The sequence below is a fragment of the Spinacia oleracea genome, chromosome 4 (assembly GCF_020520425.1).
Source record: "Spinacia oleracea cultivar Varoflay chromosome 4, BTI_SOV_V1, whole genome shotgun sequence".
Lineage (NCBI taxonomy): Eukaryota > Viridiplantae > Streptophyta > Magnoliopsida > Caryophyllales > Amaranthaceae > Spinacia > Spinacia oleracea.
In genome coordinates, this window is record NC_079490.1 from 154,181,881 (window position 1) to 154,204,166 (window position 22,286).

Below are 22,286 nucleotides of genomic sequence, written 5' to 3' on the forward strand. Positions count from 1 at the left end.
GCAAAGTGACCACCGTACAATTAGAAATTCTATTTTGCTCTAAAATTCAAACCCACATAGTCTAATCTAGGGTTTATTTTCGAACTAATGTTGTGCCAACGTACTTGAATATTTCTAAAGCTCGCCGAATAAGCATTTTCGTTCCCGAGCCCAGATCTCACCCATCCGTTTCAAGGATTCAAGGCCTTATCCGAAAATAGAGTCATTTGCGGTCTTTCCAAACAAGACCTTAAAAAAGGTTTGGTGGCGACTCCTTCGAGGTGCAAAAATTCAAACGGTTCTCTAAACGAGCCGGCCGGCCTCCTAAAACCCCCCTTGTAGGAAACGGGGAAAATACAAAAAAAAAACCCCTACAATACCTCGTATTTTTCTGTACTTATAAATATATTTTATTTTATTTATAAAGTATTTTTATGATTTTTAGAATTCAAACCGCATTTAAATATTATTTAAATGTATTTTAATTAATGAGATTATTTATTAGTTTAATTAATTACAAAACGAATTTATTATTTCAAGTTGGGAATTTAATTGGGTTTCAAAAGTAAAACGATTTTAAATGAATCTAGCCCAATTCAATTCCAAGTTCAAGTCCAAATAAATTAAAGCAAGCCATGTTATGTTTTATGAAGCCCGTAAGGGAATCCTAAAGCCTAGCCCATTCTTGGAGTTTCCTAAGCCTATAAATATAGGTGCTCACCCTCAAAATCGCCTACTATTATTCATTAAACCTAAAAGTAAAACCCTAACCCTAAATTCTTCCTTCTTTCGTCGAACTTATATTTGGCCGTTTTTCTCCTACTTCCGTTCATTTTCAGAAAAGGGTTTCTTCTTTAAAGTTGTAGATCTCAAATATTTCTTGAACTTTTCCTCGAGAATCGATCAATTCTGAGTTGAAGATTAAAAGTTAAGAGCGTTCTAAAATCCTACTGCCGTAATTTCTCTTCTCCTCTCTTTGGCCCGTCTCCTTGCCGAGCACGCACAACAATTGTACGCTCGTTCCTTGTGCCTCGAGCACCCACGCCCCGCGCCCTTGATGCTCACTGCCTCGTGCCCTCGTGCAGGTAACCACCCGCACACCTCACACTCTCTTGATCCCTCGCGCAGCGCCAGCGCGCACGCCCCTGCGCTGCTGTTGTGTTGGTGTGTTGTTGCTGTGTGTGTGCTGCCTCTCTCCCAGCCACACACCTCTCGTCCCTCGTCCCTCGTCCCTCTTGCTCGCGCTAGCCCGCGCCCTCGTCCCTCTTGCTTGTGCACAGCTGCTGCCCTGCCCTTACTCTTCGTTCTCGCCGCGCGCGCACAAACACAAGGCGTGTGTGTGTGTGTGTGTTCTTGTTCGTTCACTCAATTCTTTCGCCCAATCACAATTAATTCGTGGTTGTTCCGTGCTATAGGCCGGATTGGTATAATTCTCTTCTTCCTTGCCTATTCTATTTCAATTCTGTATTTAAATTATATTATTATTATTGGTTTTGATTAATTAAAATGCTGGGATCCGTTATGAACACCGAATTTTGTTGATTTGTATGTTTGAATTATTGAAGAATGTTTTGAATTGAAATATTATAATTTTCAGATTTGAAGTATATGTTAAAGCTTCAATTTTTATTAGTTTTAATGGTTTTAATTACGAACTATGATTAGAGTTTTAATCTAAGCCTTATGGGCGATTGATTAGCATAATTAGATGATGAATATAATTATGATAATCAATTATATTTTTCAGAATATTGTAAAGACTTAAAACGTCGACTTTTAATGGTTTTATACATGAAAATAAATTAATTTCATGCTAGGGTTTTAAACGATTGATTGAGACTATTATTTTATTAATGAACGATTAAGTTCTAATTAATTCAAGTGTTCTAAAACTAAACAAAGTTGCTGGAAATTTAGTAAACATGGATAATAATTAAGTTTCATTATTTTAATTATAGGAGTTGATTTCTAGCTTTGAGTCGTGATTCGCACAGTGGCCCCCGTACTTAGGTATTCCAGGTACGTACAAGTCTAGGGCGACCACATTAATTGTCAAGGAACATTACATGATTGTTTATGGATGAGAATTGTATTACGTGAACTTGGTGAATTCATAGTTGATTTAGTGAACTATCATGTGAATAATTATTGTTGGAATTATTGATTTGTTGATTGAACAAGCATGTTGGGACTATTGTGAGTATGGATTTCATTTTCAATCAAGTTGTTCAATATTTATGCATGTATGGTTTGTTTCACATGCAAGGGATGGATTATTTATTGTTATGCTATTGTACGGGATGTCTAGCATACTTTTGAGCCAATTATTCGTACCTCGTTGTACTATTTATTTTACCACATGTGAAGGGTTCGCTCACGTAAGCCACCGCACATGTAGGGTTCAGTTGGGAATATTTTATATGAAATAAATTAGGATTTGTCGTGCATAGGCACAACCCTCATGTTAATAGGCATGATGTGAATCTCACCTTTTGTGAGAAGGAACTTGGTAGTAATTTCACTACGTCTTGATTTATTGATCACAAGTCCTAAAGGGTTAAAATGAGATTGTTTTGGTTGTCGTTTATTAATTGTATGTATGTATGTATGTGTGTCCGAGTCTCGAGTTCACCATTAATAAGATATTAATAAACATAAAGTGCAATCAGAACAAGCTTCAAAACTCTTGGAACGTATATACCTTGAGTATGAACAATGGGGGGAGTCTTGCCAGAAAGCTCGTTCTCCTACTAATGATACAAGACGTTGTTTCATTTAACTTATGCGCTGGAATTCCGTCGGTATGGCCCGACACTCGGTATGGTCCGATATTTATTATTTATTACTTGGTATATGGTTGGCTCCCAACACCGTTCCTTTATGGAATATTCTTTTGGCCCATTCGAAGCTTATTCTAATTAAATTGTGAGTCAAGAGTCGAGTCAAGAGTCGAGTTTTGTATTCATGATTCGTTTGTTAATTATTAAATGGCTTTTGCATGTTGATTAGTACTTTAGCGAGTGATGCATGTTTATAGTTTTATTTCACTCTAGCCTTGTAAGTACTCAGCTTTTGCTGACTACGTGCTTTGTGTCTTTTGCTCATGGCCTTTGCCATAATGACCCTATGATGATCCATCATTTGCACTTGCATTGTTGGGGAGTAGAATAATATAGCAGGTTGGTAGATCGAAGTACGATCGAAATCATGTGGCTTGGGATGATTGAGAGAGTTGCATTCTTTCGTACTTTAAAACTATTTTAAGCTATACTTTAATCATGTTTTGGTTTTATTGAATTTTAATACTTTGGTTTTTTGGCCGTTATGGTTCCATCTTGTAGGAGGCCTCAATAATTATTATTTATGTTGTTTGAAAGTTAGTTAACATTGATTTCCGCTGCGTAATTCTGGTACTAGCCTTAACCGTTATCACGGTGGCGGTAATACTTTAGTAATTCCTTTATTTTAAGTTGGAAAATGATTTTATAAAAGCAAGGAATTATTAGGGTGTTACAAAGTGGTATACTGCTGTGTTGTTGTGTTGTTGCTGTGTTTGTGCTGCCTCTCGCCCAGCCACACTCCTCTCGTCCCTCGTCCCTCTTGCTCGCGCTAGCCCGCGCCCTCGTCCCTCTTGCTTGCGCACAGCTGTTGCCCTGCCCCTGCTCTTCGTTCTCGCCGCGCGCACACACACACAAGGTGTGTGTGTGTGTGTGTGTGTGTGTGTGTGTGTGTGTTTTCTTGTTCGTTCACTCAATTCTTTCGCCCAATCACAATTAATTCGTGGTTGTTCCGTGCTATAGGCCGGATTGGTATAATTCTCTTCTTCCTTGCCTATTCTATTTCAATTCTGTATTTAAATTATATTATTATTATTATTGGTTTTGATTAATTAAAATGCTGGGATCGGTTATGAACACCGAATTTTGATGATTTGTATGTTTGAATTATTGAAGAATGTTTTGAATTGAAATATTATAATTTTCAGATTTGAAGTATATATTAAAGCTTCAATTTTTATTAGTTTTAATGGTTTTAATTACGAACTATGATAAGAGTTTTAATCTAAGCCTTTTGGGCGATTGATTAGCATAATTAGATGATGAATTTAATTATGATAATCAATTATATTTTTCAGAATATTGTAAAGACTTAAAACGTCGACTTTTAATGGTTTTATACATGAAAATAAACTAATTTCATTCTAGGGTTTTAAACAATTGATTGAGACTATTATTTTATCAATGAACGATTAAGTTCTAATTAATTCAAGTGTTTTAAAACTAAACAAAGTTGCTGGAAATTTAGTAAACATGGATAATAATTAAGTTTCAATATTTTAATTATAGGAGTTGATTTCTAGCTTTGAGTCGTGATTCGCACAGTGGCCCCCGTACTTAGGTATTCCAGGTACGTACAAGTCTAGGGCGACCACATTAATTGTCAAGGGACATTACATGATTGTTTATGGAAGTGAATTGTATTACATGAGCTTGGTGAATTCATAGTTGATTTGGTGAACGATCATGTGAATTATTATTGTTGGAATTATTGATTTGTTGATTGAACAAGCATGTTGGGACTATTGTGAGTATGGATTTCATTGTCAATCATGTTGTTCAATATTTATGCATGTATGGTTTGTTTCAAATGCAAGGGATGGATTATTTATTGTTATGCTATTGTACGGGATGTCTAGCATACTTTTGAGCCAATTATTCGTACCTCGTTGTACTATTTATTGTACCACATGTGAAGGGTTCGCTCACGTAAGCCACCGCACATGTAGGGTTCAGTTGGGAATAATTTATATGAAATGAATTAGGATTTGTCGTGGAAGGGCACAACCCTCATGTTAATAGGCATGATGTGGAATCTCACCTTTTGTGAGAAGGAACTTGGTAGTAATTTCACAACTTCTTGATTTATTGATCACAAGTCCTAAAGGGATAAAATGAGATTATTTTGGTTGTCGTTTATTAATTGTATGTATGTATGTATGTATGTGTGTCCAAGTCTCGAGTTCACCATTAATAAGATATTAATAAACGTAAAGTGCAACCAGAACAAGCTTCAAAACTCTTGGAACGTATATACCTTGAGTATGAACAATGGGGGGAGTCTTGCCAGAAAGCTCGTTCTCCTACTAATGATACAAGACGTTGTTTAATTTAACTTATGCGCTGGAATTCCGTCGGTATGGCCCGACACTCGGTATGGTCCGATATTTTATTATTTATTATTTGGTGTATGGTTGGCTCCCAACACCCTTCCTTTATGGAATATTCTTTTGGCCCGTTCGAAGCTTATTCTAATTAAATTGTGAATCAAGAGTCGAGTCAAGAATCGAGTCTTGTATTCATGATTCGTTTGTTAATTATTAAATGGCTTTTGCATGTTGATTAGTACTTTAGCGAGTGATGCATGTTTATAGTTTTATTTCACTCTAGCCTTGTAAGTACTCAGCTTTTGCCGACTACGTGCTTTGTGTCTTTTGGTCATGGCCTTTGCCACAATGACCCTATGATGATCCATCATTTGCACTTGCATTGTTGGGGAGTAGAATAATATAGCAGGTTGGTAGATCGAAGTACGATCGAAATCATGTGGCTTAGGATGATTGAGAGAGTTGCATTCTTTCGTACTTTCAAACTATTTTAAGCTATACTTTAATCATGTTTTGGGTTTATTGAATTTTAATACTTTGGTTTTTGGGCCGTTATGGTTCCATCTTGTAGGAGGCCTCAATAATTATTATTTATGTTGTTTGAAAGTTAGTTAACATTAATTTCCGCTGCGTAATTCTGGTACTAGCCTTAACCGTTATCACGGTGGCGGTAATACTTTAGTAATTCCTTTATTTTAAGTTGGAAAATGATTTTATAAAAGCAAGGAATTATTAGGGTGTTACATAAGCCCACTAAGACTAGGAACCTATAAATATAACCCCTTTCATTGATGATCCCCTCATAATTTCATTAAACTTTCTCTCTCCTCTTTTGCTCTCCTCTCTCTTTCGGCCCCTCTCTTGGTCCGTCCCTTGTCCCACAAGCAATCGAGCCCTTGCTCGTTGCCTTGCCTCACTCTTGGACTCGCACACCCTCGAGCGTTGCTGCCTCACCCTCTCTCGTGCCTCTCGCACACAACCTCACTCCCTCTCTCTTTTCTCTCGCCCTCGTCGCACCTCTCGCCCAGCACGCAAGGTTGTTGCTGCGTGTTGGTGTTGTGTTGTTGAGTCGTCGCTGCTGCTGCTCGTGTGGTGCCCTCGCCCACACCGCACATTCTCTCTTTCCCTCGCTCGCGCCTTCTGCCGAGCCGAGGCCAGTTGCCCCTGCTTGCTGCCTTCGCTACCCCTGCGCACAAAACACGCCACTCGTGTGTTGTGTGTTGTTCCGTATACTCCGTATACTTTTATCCCTTTTTCAATTACGTATTTAAAATTATATTATTATTATTATTGATTTTGATTAATTAAACTGCTGGAAACGGTTATGAACACCGTATTGTGATATTTTACGTGTTTGAATTCATAAGGATGATTTTTATTAAAGAAACTATTATTTTCAGATTTAATAAATTAATAAAGTGTGGATTTTTGATGTCCTAAAGTGATTTTTATGATTATTTAATACTAGGGTTTTAATCTTAATTTAATAAGCGATTGATTTACATAATTTAATGGTGATTTGAATTAGGGAAATCAAATGTAATTTTTCAGATTTAATCTAAGGTTTTAAATTGTTAATTTTAATGGTTTTGAAGGCAAAATATAAATATTTTCGTACAAGGACTTTCATCGGCCAATTGATACTCTTATTTTAATTATGAGCAACCTATTTCTAATTAATTCAATGGTTTTATGATTTATAAAAGTTCTGGAAATTTAGTAAGCATGGATAATAACTAAGTTTTTTTTATTTTAATTATAGGAGGTGATTTCTAGCCTTGATCGTGATTCGCAAAGTGGCCCCCGTGCTTAGATATTTGAGGTACGTACATGTCTAGGGTGACCACCGTTTACATGAGGATTATGTGACGATTATTATTTGTGAATCATATGTTTTGAAGTATTATGGAATTCATGTTTGATGTGGTGAACAAGCATGTTATGTAATTTTTTAATTATGAAGCCTATGTGAACAGTCATGTTGTGATCATTCATAATCGCTGAATTATGTCAAGCATGTTTTTCCAATTTATATGCATGTACGAGTTTTTCACATGCAAGAATTATGTTTATGCTATTGTACGGGATGTCTAGCATACTTTAAGCCAAGTAGTTGTGCCGCAGTGCAGTAGTTATTCTACCGCCGAGTACAATATGTTTAGGAAGTTTACGTGAATTGAACTAAGGACTATTCGTGCAATGTGCACACCCCTCTTGTTAACTGGATTGTCAGGTAATCTCAATAGTATATTGAGAAGGAACAATTAATGGGAGTAATATCACTAAGTGCTATGTTTGATCACAAGTCCTAAAGGATTAAAATGAAGTGTCATTGTTTGGTTGCTTGTATTTTATGTCTTGTTGTTGTGTCTTGAGTTTACGTTGTGCATAAAATATTAATTAACTTAAAGTGCAACCCGAATGAGCTTCAAACTCGTGGAACGTATATACCTTGAGCATGAACAATGGGGGGAGTCTTGCCGAAAAACTTGTACTCCTTGAATGATACAAGACGTTGTTTCATTCTTTCTGTTAAGCACAGGAATTACTTCGGTATGGCCCGACAGTCGGTATGGCCTGATATTTATTTATTATTTTGGTGTGTGGTTGGCTTCCAACACCCTTTCTTTTCCTTTTATGGATATTTTCTTTTACCCGTTCGAAGCTAATTCTTAATTAATCTGTGAGTCAAGAGTCGTGTCAAGTGTCGAGTCTTGTCTCCATGATTACTTGTTATTAAATGGCTTTTTCATGTGGATTATTATATTACCGAGTGAAGCATGTTAGACTAGGATTTCATTCTAGCTTATTCATACTCAGCTTTCGCTGACTTCGTGCTTCATGTCTTTCGGTCATGGCCTTTGCCTTAATGACCCTATGATGATCCATCATTGCATTTGCGTTGTTGGGGAGTAGATCTTAACAAAAAGGTTTGTAGAGATAACTTGCGGGAGATGTTATCATGGGATTGAGTTTGAGGGATTATTTTCTCTTCCGCATTTATAGACTCTATATTTAATTTCTAGTCATGACTACAATATTTACTTAAACTTTTAGTTAATGGACCTTTAAACTATTAAATTTTTTGGTTTGGGCCTTAATGGTTCCGAGTTGGACGATGGCCATTAACTATTTATTATGTTTGAAAGTTAGTTAAATTCCGTTGCGTAATTCTGGTAAATAGCCTTAGTCGTTATCACGGTGGCGGTAATATCTTGGTAATTCCTGTATTTTGAGTTGGAAAATGGTTTTATAAAATAAGGAATTATCAGGGTGTTACAGTCATTCAACCTCGTTCAAGACCATTTTATAAGAGGAACTTTGATAACCTTTCGCACCACTAGGAGCTTTTTTCAACCCATAGAGAGCTTTGTCAAGCTTATAAATGTGGTTTGAAAATTCAAGATTTTCAAAACCGGGAGGTTGTTTCACATTGACGTATTCTTCCAAAAAATCCATTTAGGAATGCACACTTTACGTCCATTTAGTACAACCCGAATCCCTGTGGTCTATCGTCGTTTTGGAAAGCCTAGAAGTGTAGGAATCATCACGACAATAGAACTAGTGAAGCTAGTCAGTAAGGGAAACCATGTGTTCTTGTACAGTATGAGAGACCTTGAACATGTTATTAAGGGACAACCTGAGGACATTGCAGTAGTGAATGAATTTCTGGACGTGTTTCCGGAAGAGATCCCGGGAATGCCGCCCAATCGAACTATTGACTTTACCATAGACTTAGAACCTGGAACTCCACCTATTTCTAAAGCTCCATACCGAATGGCTCTAGCAGAAATGAGTGAGTTAAAAGGTCAGTTGGAGGATTTATTGGAGAAAAGTTATATCACACAAAGTGCATCGCCTTGGGGAACGCCCGTCTTGTTTGTGAAGAAGAAGGATGGAAGTATGAGACTTTGTATAGACTATAGGGAGCTCAATAAAGTCACAATCAAGAATAAGTATCCTTTGCCTAGGATAGATGATCTGTTTGACCAGTTGAAAGGATTAGGAATGTTTTCAAAGATTTACTTGAGATCAGGTTATCATCAGTTGAGAATCGCGGATCACGATATACCAAAGACTGCATTTAGGACTAGATACAGTCATTATGATTTCACCGTTATTCCTTTTGGGTTAACCAATGCACCTGCTATCTTTATGGACTTAATGAACCGAGTATTCCATGCATTCTTGGACAAGTTTGTAGTGGTTTTTATAGATGATATCCTTGTGTATTCAAAGAGTGAAGAAGATAATGCTAAACACTTAAGGCCCGTGTTGAGTACGTTGAGAGAAAACCAGCTATATGCCAAATTCTCGAAGTGTGAATTCTGGCTGGAAAAGGTTGCATTGTTGGGAAATTTTGTGTCTAAGGAAGGAGTTTCAGTGGACCATGCAAAGATCAAAGCAGTTAGTGAATGGCCTACACCTAAGAGTGTCACGGATATTCGAAGTTTTCTTGGTTTAGCTGGGTATTATAGATGCTTTGTGCAAGATTTTTCTAGGATAGCCAAACCAATGACTACCTTGATAAAGAAAGAAGCTAAGTTTGAGTGGAATGATAAGTATGAAGAAGCATTCTAAGCCTTGAAGACGCGATTGACAACCGCGCCAGTGTTAACTCTGCCAGACGGAAGTGGTACTTATGATGTGTACAGTGATGCATCTAAGAATGGTCTAGGGTGTGTTTTGATGCAGAACGAGAAGGTGATTGCGTATGCGTCAAGACAGTTGAAACCATATGAATCCAATTGCCCTACCCATGGCTTAGAATTATCTTCCATAGTGTTTGCATTGAAGATATGGCGACATTATTTTTATGGTGTGAAATGTAAGATATTCATGGATCACAAGAATTTTCACACAAAAGGATTTGAATATGCACCAAAGAAGGTGGTTGGAATTGATTAAGGATTACGATTTTGACATCCTATATCATGAAGGGAAAGCAAATGTAGTTGGAGATGCCTTGAGTAGGAAATCAAGCCATAGTGTGAATGTGTTAGTAGTTGCTAACGAGCTGTGCAAGGATATGGAACGATTGAATCTAGAAATCGTGAGTGGTGAATGTCTGGAAGGAATGATTAATGCATTAACCATCCAACCGTCAGTGTTTGATGAAATCAAAGAGAACTAAGATGGAGATGTTAAGTTAGAGAGAATCAAGGATAAGATTGTGCAAGGAAAGGAAACGGATTTCAAGATCCATGAGGATGGAAGTTTGAGGTACAAAGGAAGGTGGTGTGTGCCTCAAAAGTGTGGTGAAATGAAGGAAAGGTTGATGAAGGAAGGTCACAATACATCGTATTCTGTTCACCCGGGTGGTGAAAAGTTGTATAAGGATCTGAAGAAGGTCTATTGGTGGCCAAGGATGAAGAATGAAGTAGCCGAATTCGTAGCTAGATGTTTGACTTGCCAGAAAGTCAAAATAGAACATAGGAGACCTCAAGGAAAGGTCCAACCATTAGAAATTCAAAAAGTTGGAAGTGGGACTGTATTTCAATGGACATCGTCACTTGTTTACCCAAGTCAAGACCGGAAATGATACAATTTGGGTAGTGGTAGATAGATTGACTAAGTCAGCAGGGTTTATACCAATGAAGGAGACATGGAAGATGGAACAACTTTCCAAATCTTACGTTAAGTATGTTGTGAGACTACATGAAGTTCCTAAGGATATCGTATCAGATAAGGATTCAAGGTTTCTTTCGAACTTCTGGAAATGTGTGCAGAAGAACTTTGGTACGACATTGAAAATGAGTGCAGCGTTTCATCTAGCCACAAATATGATGGACAAACGGAAAGGACTATCCAAACCCTTGAGGATATGCTTAGAGATTGTGTGATAGATTTCCAGGGAGGATGGGAAGATAGTCTAGTTCTGATTTAATTGTCATACAATAATAGTTATCATGCCAGTATAGAAATGGCACCATTTGAGGCCTTGTATGGACGAAAATGTAGAAGTCCCTTATGTTGGAGTGAAATTAGTGAGACCATTGTGTTAGGTCCACAAATGATAGCTAGAGGAAACAATGAACCAAGTTAGAACCATTCAATCCAAGATTCAAGTGGCGTAGGATCACCAAAAAAGTTATGCAGACTTGAAGCGTAGGGATGAAGAGTTCCAAATACGTGACAAAGTGTTTCTCAAAGTTTCACCAATGAAAGGTGTAATGAGATTTGGGAATAAAGGAAACCTTAGCCCAAAGTATATAGGCCCATATGAAATCCTGGAGCGGATAGGAAAGGTAGCTTATAGACTAGCCTTGCCTATGGACTTGCATAGAGTGCACAATGTGTTCCACATATCTCAATTGAGGAAGTATGTCCCGGATAAGCCACATGTGTTGCAACCGGAGAGACCATAGAATTGGACCAAAGTTTAACCTTTGACGAAAGACCAGTCAAAATCCTTGATAGTAAAGTGCGTAATACGCGGACTAAGGATGTTAAGATTGTCAAAGTGTTATGGTCTAACCAAGAATCTAAAGAATCTAACTGGGAAGCTGAGGAAGAAATGAGAAAGTAATATCCCGAGCTTTTCCCGAGGTTAGTTGAGTTACGGGGCCGTAACTCGTTTCTTTTAAGGGGGGTAGAGTGCGGTAGAATTTCGCACTTTTTACATTATTTCCCCTTATTTTATGCTTAATTTAGTTCTTTCTATTGGAATTGCACTTCATATTGTCATGTTGAATTACTTAAAGGGTACAACAACTAAAATTTTTGCAAAGAAAACACAGTAAAGTCTCATAAAGTCTCAAGTTTTGATTTCAAATGGTGATTTCCGTGCCCAAGTTTTGGGACGAAACTTCTTTTAAGGCGGGTAAATTGTAATACCTCATATTTTTCAGAATTTATAAATATATTTTAATGTATTTATAAAGTATTTTTATGATTTTACGAATTTTATTAAATTTAATAATGATTTAAATGTATTTTTATTTTATATAATACAATTATTATTTATTTATTAAATCCGAATTTCTTAAATAAATTAAATGAATTTATTATTTTATTTTATTCGGGAATTTATTGTGTCGTATTTAAAATAAATTCCAGTCCCAATTCCATTTAGTTGATGAACCCAACAAAGCCTTAAAGCTTTTAATTCTAACCCAAACCTAATTGTGAAAGCCCAATGCAAATCCCTAAAACCTAATCCCACTAAGACTAGGAACTTATAAATATAACCCCTTGCATTGATTATCCCCTCATAATTTCATTAAACTTTCTCTCTCCTCTTTTGCTCTCCTCTCTCTTTCCGCCCCCTCTCTTCGTCCGTCCCTTGTCCCGCAAGCAACCGAGCCCTTGCTCGTTGCCTTGCCTCGCTTGTGAACTCACACACCCTCGTGCGTTTCTACGTTGCTGCCACGCCCTCTCTCATGCCTCTCGCACACAACCTCACACCCTCTCTCTTTCCTCTCGCCCTTGTCGCACCTCTCGCCGAGCACGCAAGCTTGTTGCTGCGTGTATATGATGTGTTGTTGCGTCGCTGCTGCTGCTGCTCGTGTGGTGCCCTCGCCCACACACCCGCACATTCTCTCTTTCCCTCGCTCGCGCTTGCTGCTGAGCCGAGGCCCGTCGCCCCTGCTTGCTGCCTTCGCTGCCCGTGCGCACAACACACGCCACTCGTGTATTGTGTGTTGTTCCTTATACTCCGTATACTTTTATCCCTTTTTCAATTACGTATTTAAAATTATTATTATTATTGATTTTAATTAATTAAGCTGTTGGGAACGGTTATGAACACCGTATTGTGATGTTTTACGTGTTTGAATTCATAAGGATGATTTTTATTAAAGAAACTATAATTTTCAGATTTAATAAATTAATAAAGTGTGGAATTTTGATGTCCTAAGGTGATTTTTATGATTATTTAATACTTAGGTTTTAATCCTAATTTCATAAGAGATTGATTTACATAATTTAGTGGTGATTTAAATTAGGGAAATCAAATGTAAATTTTCCAATTTAATCCAAGGTTTTAAGTGTTGATTTTAATGGTTTTAAAGGCAAAATATTTATATTTTTGTACTATGACTTTAATCGGCCAATTGAGACTATTACTTTAATTATGAGCAACCTATTTCTAATTAATTCAAAGGTTTTATGATTTATAAAAGTTGCTGGAAATTTTGTAAGCATGAATAATAACTAAGTTTTATTATTTTAATTATAGGAGGTGATTTCTAGCCTTGATCGTGATTCGCCAAGTGGCCCCCGTGCTTAGATATTTGAGGTACGTACATGTCTAGGGTGACCACCGTTTACATGAGGACTATGTGACGATTATTATTTGTGAATCATATATTTTGAAGTATTATGGAATTCATGTTTGATGTGGTGAACAAGCATGTTATGTAATTTTTGAATTATGAAGCCTATGTGAACAGTCATGTTGTGATCATTCATAATCGCTGAATTATGTCAAGCATGTTTTTCAAGTTTATATGCATGTACGAGTTTTTCACATGCAAGAATTATGTTTATGCTATTGTACAGGATTTCTAGCATACTTTAAGCCAAGTAGTTGTGCCGCAGTGCAGTAGTTATTCTACCGCCGAGTAGAATATGTTTGGGAAGTTTACGTGAATTGAACTAAGGACTATTCGTGCAATGTGCACACCCCCCTTGTTAACTGGATTGTCAGGTAATCTCAATAGTATATTGAGAAGGAACAATGGGAGTAAATCACTGAGTCCTATGTTTGATCACAAGTCTTAAAGGATTAAAATGAAGTGTCATTGTTTGGCTGCTTGTATTTTATGTCTTGTTGGTGTGTCTTGAGTTCACCTTGTGCATAAAATATTAATTAACGTAAAGTGCAAACCGAATGAGCTTCAAACTCGTGGAACGTATATACCTTGAACATGAACAATGGGGGGAGTCTTGCCGAAAAACTTGTACTCCTTGAATGATACAAGACGTTGTTTCATTCTTTCTTTTAAGCGCGGGAATTCCGTCGGTATGGTCCGACAGTCGGTATGGCCCGACATTTATTTATTATTTTGGTGTGTGGTTGGCTCCAACACCCTTTCTTTTCCTTTTATGGATATTTTGTTTTACCCGTTCGAAGCTAATTCTTATTTAATCTGTGAGTCAAGAGTCGTGTCAAGTGTCGAGTCTTGTCTCCATGATTACTTGTTATTAAATGATTTTTCATGTGGATTATTATATTATCGAGTGAAGCATGTTAGACTAGGATTTCATTCTAGCTTGTTCGTACTCAGCTTTCGCTGACTTCGTGCTTCATGTCTTTCGGTCATGGCCTTTGCCTTAATGACCCTATGATGATCCATCATTGCATTTGCGTTGTTGGGGGGTAGATCTTAACAAAAAGGTTTGCAGAGATAACTGGCGGGAGATGTTATCATGGGATTGAGTTTGAGGGATTATTTTCTCTTCCGCATTTATAAACTCTATATTTAATTTCTAGTCATGACTACAAATTTACTTAAACATTTAGTTAATGGACTTTTAAACTATTAAATGTTTTGGTTTGGGCCTTAATGGTTCCGAGTTGGACGATGGCCATTAACTATTTATTATGTTTGAAAGTTAGTTAAATTCCGTTGCGTAATTCTGGTAAATAGCCGTGGCCGTTATGACGGTGGCGGTAATATCTTTGTAATTCCTGTATTTGGAGTTGGAAAATGGTTTTATAAAATAAGGAATTATCAGGGTGTTACATTCATTCGACCTCGTTTAAAACCATTTTGTAAGAGGAACTTTGATAGCCTTTCGTACCACTAGGAGCTTGTTTCAACCCATAGAGAGATTTGTTAAGCTTATACATGTGTTCTGAAAATTAAAGATTTTTAAAACTGGGAGGTTGTTTCACATTGACGTCTTCTTCTAAAATCCATTTAGAAACACACTTTACGTCCATTTAGTACAACCTGAATCCCATAAAGGCTGCAAAATCAATTAAAATTAGAGCTTCAAATCTAGCATCAGGAGAAAAAGTTTCTTCAAAATCAATACCTTCCTATAGATTGTAGCCTTTGATAACTAATCTTTCCTTGTTCTTGACAATTGTTTCATGTTCATCGAGCTTGTTCAGGACACCCATTTCAAACCAATTACCTTATAATTCTTTGGTTTAGGTTCCAAGTGTCACACCTTGTTTCCTTTTGAACTCATGTAATTCATCTTGCATGGAAGTTATCCAATTTGCATCTTCCATTGCTTCAGTGTGGTTCCTTGGCTCGATTATGGAGAGGAACGCATGAAAAACACAGAAGTTCTTGAGTTGAGACCTTGTCTGAGTTCCTCTTCTAATGTCACTGATGATCAGTTCCAATGGATAGGAACTCTGATGTTTCCATGTATTTGGTTGGAATTGAGTCACAGGAAAAGTTACAGTCTCCTCAGTTCCTTCGGTTTCTTGAGTTCCTTGGTCCTGTTGAATAAGATTTTGTTGCACTAGGACAGGAACTCCGTCTAGTTCCTCTTACACAGGAACTCTGGGATTTCCCTCTTGTTCCTCTTGAACAGGAACTCCAGGATTTCCCTCTTGTTCTTCTTGAACCACAACTCCATGGTTGGCTTCAATTTCTTGAGATTCACGTTCAACAATTTCTTTAGGTTGTCGAGTTGGAGAGATTTCCTCATCATTACCTGTAGAACGAATTAAACCAATTTCGAAGTTCTCCTATTTCTGAATATCATTAACATTGTTAGTTTCATAAAAAATATTATGTGCACTTTCCTCTACGCACATAGTTATTTTATTATAGACTCTATAAGCTTTGTTGTTTAAGGCATATCCTAGGAACATGACCTCATCACTTCTTTCATCAAATTTCCCTAAGTTCCGTTTGCCATTATTCCGGAAAATACATTTGCGCCCAAAGGCTCTAAAATACGATATATTAGGTTTGATTCCTTTTAATAGCTCATAGGGATTCTGGTTTAATATGGCCCTGCTCATTACTCTATTGATTATATAACAAGTTGTGTTTACTGCTTCTGCCCAAAAGTTCTTTGGTAAGGAACTTGCAATTAACATGGTTCTAGCCATCTCTTCCAATGTTCTATTTTTTCTTTCAACGACTCCATCTTTTTGTGGAGTCCCAGGAGAAGAAAAATTATGATCCATACCTTTTTCCTTGCATTATTCACTGAACTTGTGATTTTCAAACTCATTTCCATGATCTGACCTTAAGTGTATTAGTTGATGTCCTGTGGTTCTCTGTATCTTTTTAGAAAAGGCAACAAATTCATCAAATGTTTCATCCTTATTGGCCAAAAATATGAACCAAGTAAAGTGAGAGTAATCATTAACAATAACAGACATATATTTTTCCACTTCTACTTTGAATTCTCATTGGTCCACACAAGTGCATATGGATGAGTTCCAATGATTTAGTTGTGCTAACCATTTTCTTTGCCTTGAAGGAGCTCCGGACATGTTTTCCTTTTTCACATGCATCACAGACTTTATCATTTGGGAACTTGATGGACGGTATACCTCTCACGAGCATATCCGAATCTTTTGTGCCATAATAGTGGGTCATCTTCAATGATACTTAGGCAGGTTAAGTTGTTTTGTGGAACCTTATTGAGATCCATAATGTATATGTTCCCTTTTCTAGTTCCTTCCAAAATAACATTCCCACTGTCATTGTTAATTATTCTACAATTTTCAGAAGTAAAACTTACAGAGTTTCCCTTATCACAAAATTGGGAAATACTTAGCAGATTGTGCATCAAACCTTCAACCAAGAACACATTGTCAATTGAGGGGGAACTGGACCTTCCAACCTTTCTAATTGCAATAATTTCATCTTTCTTATTGTCTCCGAAGGTCACAGTTCCACCATTGTAGGCCTCTAGTGAGAGAAACTTTGATTTGTCTCCTGTCATGTGCTCGGAGAACACCCGCTGTCTAGATACCACGAGTTGTTCCCCCTCACTAGGACCTGCATCCAAATCAGTGATTAACAGGAACTCGGGTTTCCTCGAGTTTCTTTTCCACAACAATATCAAAATTATTTACCCATATTTGTCTCACATAATTTTCATTTTTAACATCTTGTTCCTTTTTTCTTGGAACACTCTATACTGACATGATTACCATCACCACAAAAGAAGTCTTTTACACTAGGTAGTTCAACATAATTTTTGATCTTTTTGTATCCCAAATATGAAAATCCTAGTCCCTTTGTTCGTTTGGATTGAGCATTTTCAATCCACTTAGGAGCAATTTTTGGGGTCTGTTTTAGAGCATTGGCTCTAGCTAGTTCCTTTTCTAGTTTTTCCTTCGGTTCCTTTTCTAGTTTTTCCTTCGGTTCCTTTACAATGATCAAGTTATTGTTTAATTTCTCTAGGTCAACATTAAATACTCCCATGTTAATTTCTGTGGATTTAGTAGGGTCTAGACTTAAATTGAGCAACTTATATTGACTGAATTCCACCTTCAGTAGAATATTTTCATTTTTGACTTTTTGGAACGACTCATTAATAGTGGTGCCCCTGTTAAGAAATTCAAAGAACTTACCCCATACATCGGATCTAACATTCTTTAGGTAGGTCAAGTGTCCCTTGCTGAGTTCCAAGGCGTTATCACTTTGGACTTTAGATATACTAAGCTTTTGTAGTCTTCTAGAGTCTCTAACAACAATTCTATTAACTTAGACTTTGAAAGGGCTTGAAGAGTGTTGGAATTTACCTCGTTTGCTGGAACATGCTCTGTCTCATCAATTTTAGCCATGAGATAGAGATTGGCAGTCCCCTTACTTGGTTGTTCCTCTTCATCTTTAGAATATGTTGCTTCACCCCACATAGATATCATGGCCTTCTTGAAGTTAGGTTTGGAAAAGCTGGACTTGTAGTATCTATCTTTGGACTGTTCCTTGCTTTTTCCTTTCCCCTTTTCATTTTCCCACTAAGGGCATTCACGATTCTGATGGTCAGTTTCTACACACTTGAAATAGCCTTGTTCGGTTTTGGAACTACTTGATTTTCACAAAGTTCCTTCCTTTCTGGTTTCTAGGCTTGTAGTTCCTGTAAAGTCTCTTCATCTTCTAACAAACATGGAAACTTCCTCTTTACCAGGTTCTGACTCCTGGAGTTCCTCAGCCTTTAGAGCTAATCCTCGATTTTTGAAACTCTCAAAAATAGTAGCACCAAGATGTAATTTATGGGTCATCAAAGATTCTGCAAGTTGTTCTATGTTGAACTTCTTAAAGTGTTTAGTTTCAAATAGTGCAGTTACCTTTGTTCTCCAACGATCATCTTGGGGCATGCTTCTAAGGATCTTCCTTACCTGTTCATTAGTAGGAATAATTTTTCCAAGAGAAACTAATTCATTAGTGATATTAGTAAATCCAGTAAACATTTCTTGAACGCTTAACTTCATTTGTTCCTTCATGTGTTACTTGAAGGAGACCCCATATCTTCTTTACTCTCTTGCACCCCATAACCCTGTTGTGTTCATGAGGTCCAATTCCGCAATCCAAGATTTTTACAGCCATAGCATTAATTTCATATTTTTCAAAATCTTCTTTAGGAAATTTATTGGTTTAGGAACTGCCTCATTTTTAGCATTGGTTTTTGTTACCTCGAAGTCCCGACTTCTATGACGCGCCATAATTGGTAGTCTCCACCTTGATGAATATTTCCGTCTGATTTTTCCAATAGGTGTAGAATTTTCTGCTGAAAATTAGTGGCCTTTGCGTGGAGTACTCTTCGTCTAACTTCTCGTGTGTATTCATTTCGACTAGGATATTTTCTCAACTGGATTTCCTGTGTTTTGTGAGTTCCACTCTGATACTAATTGATATTCTAATTGGAACACCACAAGAGGAAGGGTGAATTGTGTATAGAACTTGGAGTAAAGTTTCTAGCGAAATTAAAACTTTGAAACTGAAATAGATAAAGTATGAGAGTAAGTTTATCTTGAGGAAGCTTCTTGACACTAATCAAGAAGTTAAAACCTCTAACTCTTTATATATTAAGCAATTCTTGGATTACAAAATACAAGCACTCGAGTTCCACTTGAACATGAGTACCCAACAATAATCCCCTTTGATCTCTGTTCCTCACTTTCACTCAACACCTAGAATTTACTCAAAGACTCACTAAGATCACTCTACCTTTTAACCCCTAAATAATACAAAATAATAATAGAGAACTCTAGTATAAAATAAACGCTTAATAACAAATGAAATTCAGGAACACTTTTAAGTAATCTTACTAATTTTTGCAAACTCTTTTAGACTCGTAAGAGTATACGCTTGTCAGATATATTTTTGTTCGAAATATATAGGACTTATCCTTTTATAGTGAAGCCGATATAGGGCATGTTTCCCTCAACTACTTCCTTACCGTCGTTTTCTTGGCAGTCACTCCACACGTTTAAAAGTAGTTGAGAAAAACTAGGATTGCTAAGTCAATCTTCACAAACAAAACCATAAGTAACTGAGAGATTTAAGGGGAAGATTTTGACCGAAAATATTTTCCTTGTTGAGCAAGGATTTAAAACGGAATTCAAGATATTTTATTGAAAGAAAAAGTCAATTTATTTATTTTTTTTACTAAAAATCGATTCTTAAATCACATCCTAAAATTGCTCAAACAGTTATGATAAACTGTGTTCCTTTGTTCCATAATCTAAAAGATAATATTTAATACTTAAATAATCCTAAAAATAAAACTCATGTTTTATTGGAGTTATGTATACACTCAGTGAAGCTTCAACTCTATCGCTTCATTGGAAGTTCCTTCTGCAAACCATTCGATTTCCAGTAGGAACTACAATTCAGGAACTCGCTTTCTTTGTTGTTCCTTTATCAGAAGCTATGGTGAGTCAGCAACGTAAAGACCAGTGCTCCATGCTTATATTTTTCCATTAAATAATCTCCTCAGCTCAACTTGTTCCAACTCAGGAACCGACATTCACATAAAATATACTCACATTAGGAAGTTTGTGTGTTCTCATTAACCAAAATCATTAGGGGAGCATAGTTACTTTTATAGGTATAGGTTAGTTAGTTTTATAATTTTAAAAAGGCCAGATACTTTTATAGTTTTAGTCAAGATACTTCTATAGTTTTTTAATTTCAAGGAAGACACTTTTATAATTAAGTGGAGTTACTTTTATAGATTTTAGAGCAGATACTTTCATAGTTTATTTCAAATACTAATATAGTTTCATGGAAGATACTTTTATAGTTTTAAGGGGGTACTTTTATATTTTTAGACCAAGGTACTTCTACAGTTTTATAATTTCAGGGGAGATACTTTTATTGTATTATTCAAAGTACGTCTATAGTATTATAGAACCAGTGAAGGTAATTTTATACTTTTAGGGGATGTACTTTTATAGTTTTAGTCAAGGTACTTCTATAGTTTTATAGTTTTTGGGGAGATACTTAATTTTATAGTTTTAGGGGAGATGCTTTTATAGTTTTAGGGGAAATACTTTTATAGTTTTAGAGTTTCAGAGAAGGTACTTTAGTAGTTTTAGGGGAGGTACTTTTATAATTTTAAGGTCGCGTACTTTTATACAAGGAACCTCTAATATGAAATTCAAGAAACTGCAATAAAACAAGAAAAGTAACAGCGAATACAATGTATAAATAGAACCGGCATAGAAAGTCAATTAACACTAGACAATAACCTTCTCCATAGTAGTTGCACGTGAGGAGTTGTGCGCACGCGTCACACCATCAAGTTGATGGTGTGGATGGTCACACAGGGAATACACTGTCTAATGAAAGAAAATAATAAAATATAGTTGTTCATAGTCAATGATTAGTCGGTTAATTAGTGTGATTGATGCCTTGATTGATGGACAATGGAAAGCATATCCTTGTACGTACTATATATATCGAGAAACTGCATTGTCCAGAAAGCACTTTGGTACGTAATGCGATGAATGTGTAAGAAAAAGTTGTATTTAGGGTGAGTTTTTCATTCCAGAGTCCGACCCTATCTACGTTTAAGAATACCCTTGTTCTTATTTAATTAGATCGGGAAATCATTCAAATTATGACGAGATCTATCATTGATTTTGCATGATACACCATGCAGCACGAGCTGACGACAATCGTGCACGAGCTGGCGACAATCGTGCACCACCTGTGTCCGCGAGACCTTCCACATGGTTCATTCATGTCGTTTCTTAGCCATGGATATGTACCGAGTGTTATTCCGCAAAATGACTCGAATTTCAAATCAGATCACCAAGATCGAGCTGCTTAAAAATAGCAGTCTTGTTCCATTGATCTAGGCCAATAATATTCCATGTCGACTCCCTCCCCCTTTGTGGCGGTTCAGACCCCTAAGAGTGAGCAGAAAAGGGTGGAGGAAAAAGCCTTAGTGAACTGTAATGATTAGTGAATAGGTGCAAGCTTTGCTGCCCGACAATATAGTGAACAGGTGTAAGCGTAGCAAGGACGGAAACAATCGAAATCAATGTTTCCAAATTCTGGCCTTATAACGACCATCCAATTGACCACATACTAAATGAACACTAGCTTAATGGACTATGGACCGTCGCCCACTTCCTTCTAAACCAACCCCACTCCCCCTTCCCCCCCCCCTCCCCAAGGCATATATATATACTCCGATATGTATATATATATATATATATATATATATATATATATATATATATATATATATATATATATATATATATATATATATATATATATATATATATATAATCAGGATCTGGTGAGAACCACCCCTTAAGATGAGAACTGGGAACTAATCTCAATCGTTGATCAAATCAATCTAACAGCCTACAATCTACCCGACCAAAGTACTTCATTAAGGGCAATTATGTAATTTTACAGCTCTGAATGACCTCTCCCACTCCCCTAATTTTCAGAATTTCCTTCTCTCTCTTCCTTCCTTCTCTCCTTCAAACTCTCTCTCTCTCTCTCTCTCTCTCTCTCTCTCTCTCTCTTTCTCTCAACCTCCTCCTCCTCCTTTCTCATATTCTCTTTTTCTAACTTCAACTATATTGAACATCTTTGTTCTGCCTTCGAATCTGGGTTTTGTTTTTCGATTTCTTTTGTGTCCCCAGGTGATTCCCCTTTTAGTTTTTATTTTCAAACAAGTTAAATGTGGTTTTCTAGTTCTTATTTGTTTGTTGATGTTGTGTTTGCTTTTTCTGATCTTGTGTTTA

General features: G+C 36.7%; 1 protein-coding gene across 1 annotated transcript; it reads left to right on the forward strand.

Moving 5' to 3' along the window:
- The first annotated feature begins 8,920 nt into the window (after positions 1 to 8,920).
- LOC130472046 (uncharacterized) lies at positions 8,921 to 10,277 on the forward strand. Its single transcript, XM_056842461.1, has 4 exons — positions 8,921 to 8,951; positions 9,360 to 9,550; positions 9,734 to 9,855; positions 9,977 to 10,277. The coding sequence occupies exons 1-4, from the start codon at positions 8,921 to 8,923 to the stop codon at positions 10,275 to 10,277; spliced, it is 645 nt and encodes a 214-aa protein (XP_056698439.1).
- The last annotated feature ends 12,009 nt before the right edge of the window (positions 10,278 to 22,286 follow it).